Raw genomic sequence first — 5,476 nt, forward strand, 5'->3', positions numbered from 1 at the left:
GAGATTACTATAATTAGTATCTTACTGCTTCCTGTGGTATAGTTAAGCAGAACAGAACAAATTCACCAAGAAAAAATCAGCTTGGTAAAGTAAAACACATCTACAAATGGCAGGATTTTTGTGTGTATGGGACCTCAGCTTGAAAAATAAGAGCTGTATCAATCAGGGCTGCTCATAAAGCATTACATTCCTTTTAAATTGCTGGTCTATCTCTCTATCCTATGAGAAACACAAAAAGTCATGCATAATTTTTAAGTCGACATAGAATCAAGAGACTTTGAAACTATAAGCAATTTAATAATTCCACTAGTTAGATAACAGAAATTTGGGAGAAGGGAATTTGAGTAGCACATACCCTCACTGTTACAACTTAATGTAAAAAAAAAAAAAAAAAGGCAAGTTTATGGAAAATTACTTGGAAAAAAATTTATTTCTAGGTCCTTTAAAATCAGGGCACTTGACTACATGAGATTCTTAAGGGAGTTGACTTTATATGTTCTTGGTGCTTGTGTCTGAGAAAAAATAAAATAAAATACCTGGGCTTGTTTAGCAATAAATTGAAACTTGCTTGGTTTGGCAAGAAGTAGTGTGGTGGGAGTAGCTAAATATTCTTGTGGGAGAATGAAGAAAATGAGCAAGAGAATCCTTCATCCCTTAAGTATTAATATCTATTTGAGGGGAGATTTTTAGGTAGATAAATAAGCATCCTAAAAATGCTCCTGCCCTCACTGGTACAGAAGATGCCACTGACCTCGATGGAACTGTATCATGCCTAATAATGTTATCTTTTATTCTCCTAGTTTATTTATTTGTGCAGTTCAGACAAACATATAAAAAATTAATTTTTTTAAATTAAAAAATTAAATCTATATACTAAGTTCAATTTTTTTTAATATTGCTGAATCATTTTGATCAGTTTAATAAAAATCCTTGATAAGGAATTAAAACGTTAAAGGAATAAATCTGTCTTGGGAAAGGGAGTTAAATTTCTGCTAATAAGCACCTGATGAAGGTTTTCTGAGTTAATTGTGTCTTAAAACCCTATATGCTCCACTACAAGGAGAATATGAGGTTAAACTTACCAGTTTGACTGAAATTTCATAAAAACAACATCAGTGGTGCACTGTGGATATGGCTATTCATTTAAAATGATAATTGAATTTGGGAGAAATATCAAGCCAATAAATGCACTCTGCAGAAAAGAAGAAAAACCAGATGATCTTTAAGGACCTTTCCAACCTAACCCATTCCATAATTCTAAGATTCTTAAAGATCCATTTCAGGCCAAACCTTCATATGGTTCAGCATTTCTATTTTAAGGCCTAAATACAGTCCTTCTAATACTTAGCACTATTCATGTGCCCAAAACAGCAACAAGAGTAATGTGAAGTAAAGCACAAGAACTGAATGCCCCTATAAGACACATCTTGTCAGTCAGAACTTCTCTCCACGTTACTCCTGAAGTCCTTCTTATGCTGTACCCAGAATATGGTGTACACACATTCAGCACAAGCATTAGATTTTGGTTCTAAAAAGATTTAACCCAAAGCCCTCTATCTGAAAATGCGCTGAGAATCAGCAAGAGCAAATAAAAAGTGTTATAAGTGATCTAAAGAAATTTGCTGTTCAAATGAGGAAAGAGTTAATAAAGTTGCTATACAGTGTTAAATGCTTTGTTGGAATCATAAGTTAACATATTGTGCAATGCCTAACCACAAGTTTTGTAAGCTGCGGAATGATTAACACAACGCAATGGTGATTTAGCATATTGTATTCTAAAGATGTTTGTTCTAAGCATATTAATAGAAACCAATATGGAGGGGTCAACCATGAGGAACCCTGGTGATCAACCGTCATCCTGATGGAAATTTCCAGGACCACGGCCAAATAGAAACTAATGACTTCAAAATTATTGGTGGACACCCCTCAGCAACGGTGATAGCCTGCAAAAGGAGGAACCAACCCGGAGTTGGCCCGTGAAGAGGGAACCAAGCAGGATGCAGCCCGTGAAACCTCCACTAATGGACTGATGACGTGACTTTGGGGGGAGGAGACAACAGAGGGTATAACAAGTGCTGTTTCTGTTCCTCTTTGTGGACCGTGGCAGGAACTGAGGTTTCCTCCGGTCGCCCGGCTAGCCGTTTTTGCTTGTTGGCACTAATCGTTTTATTACCTTGCAACCTAAATTATAGCCTCGTTACTTATCACAAAAAGGTTAGTGCTGAAAACAAAGGAAACAAAAAGCTTAAAGGCTTGCTTAGGCTCTTGATTAAGAAACACTGGAACAATGTTTCAGTCTCTTTTATAATTCAAATGCAGAGACTGTACACTTCTAGCCCTTTGATCAACACGGTAGAATTGATTCTGAATAGTAAGTAGTGGATGAGAAATAACTGTCTTTTTTTTATAAAAATGCAATATTTGAAAATGAAGTTGTCCATTATCCATTCCACTGGTACATTTTTCTTTATCAAACCAAAATAGTTGCTTGTCTTCTTTTATTTTAAAATATTTTAAAAATTAAGACTTTTAAAACATCTTTTCTTGGTCTTTCTGAAAAGGTAATTTTTTTTATCTCTTATTACAAGGCAATGTGGCTTCTAAAATTTGCCCACTTATATACTGAACAACAAAACAGATCCCTCTGCTGTTAAACTCTTGGGTCTTGGTTAATTTCAGTCTTCTGTGCCCCTGCCAGATATATGATTCTCATTCAGCACTGTTGTATTAGTTGCTTTTTGCAATAAGTTATTTTTATTCTACTCTCTTAGTGTATCTGCTTGATGTATAATTTCAGTAAATTCCCTCAAACTGGGCAACACCAACCTTTGTATAAATAGGAAATGAAGAGTATTGTCTTAAAAAGTGCTTTTCCAAGATTTAATAGTGGCTGAAACCAAAGCTTTCACTGTCTCCTTCAATAATATTGTCAATAACCATAAATCTGTGCTGAAACAATTTCAGTTGTTTGAGACATAGAGATAAAATTATGACTCAGGATGAATTTTGCACTAGAACTTGCCTATCTGCCAGAATATGTACTCTCTGCACACTGCCCTGTTTGTCATCAGACAGTGGAGAGAAACCAGAGTAGAAGTGTGGGTGGTTGGGCAGAGAGACTGGAGGGGACTGGGACTGGAGGCAGGCTGAGGGCATCGTCCTGTGATAAGCCCAGCTGCCCCAGTTGCCTACTCTGCCTTTGGCATCTGCTGCACTGTGAGTGTGCAGCAGCAGTAGGAATTCCTGTGGGAAGAAGCATGTCCGAAATGGCCCTGGGGCTGCAAGGGTCCATGGCTGTGTACCTCAGCATGTGAGCGCACCCACGATGGAGCTAGAGAAGTGAAAAGGCAATAGAAGGGAAAGAAAGCAGCACCCAGAGACTGGGTGAGAGAAATAACAATTTATTTCCTTTTCCTTGAACAAAAGGTTGCAGGAGCCCTGCTAGTGCTGCCAGAAGGGTGGTCTCTTGCAGGGCTGGGGAGAGTCCTGGGGCTGGGTGCCCTTCTATCTGGGGGTTGTCCAGGCCCACCAGGACAGTGGTGCCTGCCCAGGACAAGACTGGACTGGCTACAGCTGCTGCCCTGGGCAGAGGAACCTGCCACTGTCATTGCCTGCCCCAGTTCCTCCTGAGGCTGGTCCTGCTCTGCAGGGACAGGCACAGGAGGGGTGTGCCTGGGACCCCTGTGTAGAGTGGCCTTTGATGTATCACCTTCTGTCTCCACATTGGGGCCTGCAGGGCCACTGGCAGGAGACCCCTCCCAGGAGCTGTTGGAGTTGAAGCTGCTGGAGCTGGAGCTGGCTCTGGCCACAAGGCTGTTGTTCTCATCTCTGACTGCACCAGAGTGCAGCAGTCTCTGGGCCTCCTCGCTGCACTGGCCCACAATGATGTTGATGGCACCATGGACCAGCAGTGCTGTGTGCTGCTCGAGAAGAGGCTCCAGCCCCTCAATCAAGGCCTGTGCATTCGGCCCCTTGACACAGAGGTCGTGCAGGATGGTGCTCTCTGCGGCCTCGACCAGCCACCACCAGCTCCGGTATATTCCCTCCAGCCTCTGGCGCAGCCAGGGCCGCACAGGGTCCAGGAGCTGCTGTCGTCCACGGAAAAGTCCTGCCCAGACCTCAGGAAGAAGGCCACCCCCAAACTCCAGCTCTGAGGCCCTCTGCTCAGGTGGGGATAGTGTACCCTGTGGAGAAGATGGATGGGATGCCACAAGGAAATGGGGGCTGTTCTCATCCAGGACATCAGGAACAGACCCTGCCAGGCTGCTGCCATCTGGCAGCTCCTCAGGGGCTGTGATGGCTGTCTCCAGATAGTCGTCTTCACTGTCAGAAAACCTGATAGTCTCTATCGTTCTTCTGCAGAGTGGGCATGATGGATTTCTCTGAGCCCACCGCAGGATACAGCCCAGGCAGAACTGGTGGCGACAGGGCAGAGTAGAAGCCACATCCTTCTGAGTGTCCTGGCAGATGGAGCAGTTCCTCTCTATCTCCATGGCCATTTTTGTGCTCTGCAGCACACTGGTGAAAGCTGAGGATCAGGAGCTGCGTTCCCTCACTGGTGTCACACACTGAAGGAGGGAGAGGCCATGGTGACTGGTGTCCTGGGAAGGGGAGGAAGAAATGCCCAGAGTCCTTGAGAACAACACCTCCTCAGATCCCTGCTCCCCTTCACCCACACCACGGCCACCCTTGCTGTCCCACACAGCCAACCTTCACTGCTGCCAGCACCTGCAGTGCCTGGCTGCCTGGACCAGGCAGGGCCAGGGAAACAGGCGTGATTGCTCTGAGATCTGCCAATGACAGGCACCTGCCACCACCAAAGAAGCCTGGCTCAATCCTCTTGGCCTCACAGTCTTGCTCAGATAGAGTTCAGATTTGAGCCAGACTAGTAAGGTTCTGCCCAAGTCCAAATATAAGCAGTGGACGACAAGGTGTCCTTGTACATCCCTCCATGATGTCACAATCTGCCACTCAGTGATGTCACACTCAGCCAGCAGGTGATGTCACAATATGATATTTGCCCTGACTAGCACGCAGTGTCAGGAGAAAAAAAAGGAAATAATGTTTCTTGTTTTCAACGTCTTTATTTCTGTGTTGCTCTTTCAGAGCCACAGATGGCAATGTGTCTCATCCCGTGTCATGGTCTCCTGTGAGGGGCAGAGCGGTGGGAATAGTCAGCATGGACTGCCTGCAGCTGGATGACACCTTCTCCTCTCACTGCCTTTCCTTGGGCTATGCCAGGATTTGGAGGACTAGGGTGATCAGTGGCCAACCCTGGGTGTGAGTCTCTCACTCCTGTGGATCATGTCCCTGCCTCAAGGAGAAGCAGAAAGGGGCATTTTGCTCCAGTCTCGTCCAGTGCCACTGGCACTCACTCACAGTGCCATGTCCCTCTCCGCTTGCCAAGTCTCCATGCTTCTGGAAGACAGTGCATTGATGCTCCTCAAAAGCACGAGCGATGGAGCCTGCCCCACAT

At 44.6% G+C, this 5,476-nt stretch overlaps 1 protein-coding gene across 3 annotated transcripts; it reads right to left on the reverse strand.

The window, feature by feature from the left end:
* Positions 1-3,385: 3,385 nt before the first annotated feature.
* LOC113956873 lies at positions 3,386-5,476 on the reverse strand. Of its 3 annotated transcripts, XM_027663866.1 has the most exons (3): positions 5,380-5,476; positions 4,711-5,147; positions 3,386-4,601 (listed from the first exon to the last, which is right to left on the reverse strand). In XM_027663866.1, the coding sequence occupies exon 3, from the start codon at positions 4,497-4,499 to the stop codon at positions 3,402-3,404; it is 1,098 nt and encodes a 365-aa protein (XP_027519667.1). In that variant the 5' UTR covers positions 4,500-4,601; positions 4,711-5,147; positions 5,380-5,476; the 3' UTR covers positions 3,386-3,401. The 3 variants fall into 3 exon arrangements, with proteins under 3 accessions (XP_027519667.1, XP_027519666.1, XP_027519668.1); XM_027663865.1 differs by having other exon boundaries at positions 4,711-5,467; XM_027663867.1 differs by having other exon boundaries at positions 3,386-4,632; positions 4,711-5,467.

This window comes from Corapipo altera, unplaced genomic scaffold (assembly GCF_003945725.1).
Source record: "Corapipo altera isolate COAL_440 unplaced genomic scaffold, ASM394572v1 61153, whole genome shotgun sequence".
Taxonomy (NCBI): Eukaryota; Metazoa; Chordata; class Aves; order Passeriformes; family Pipridae; genus Corapipo; species Corapipo altera.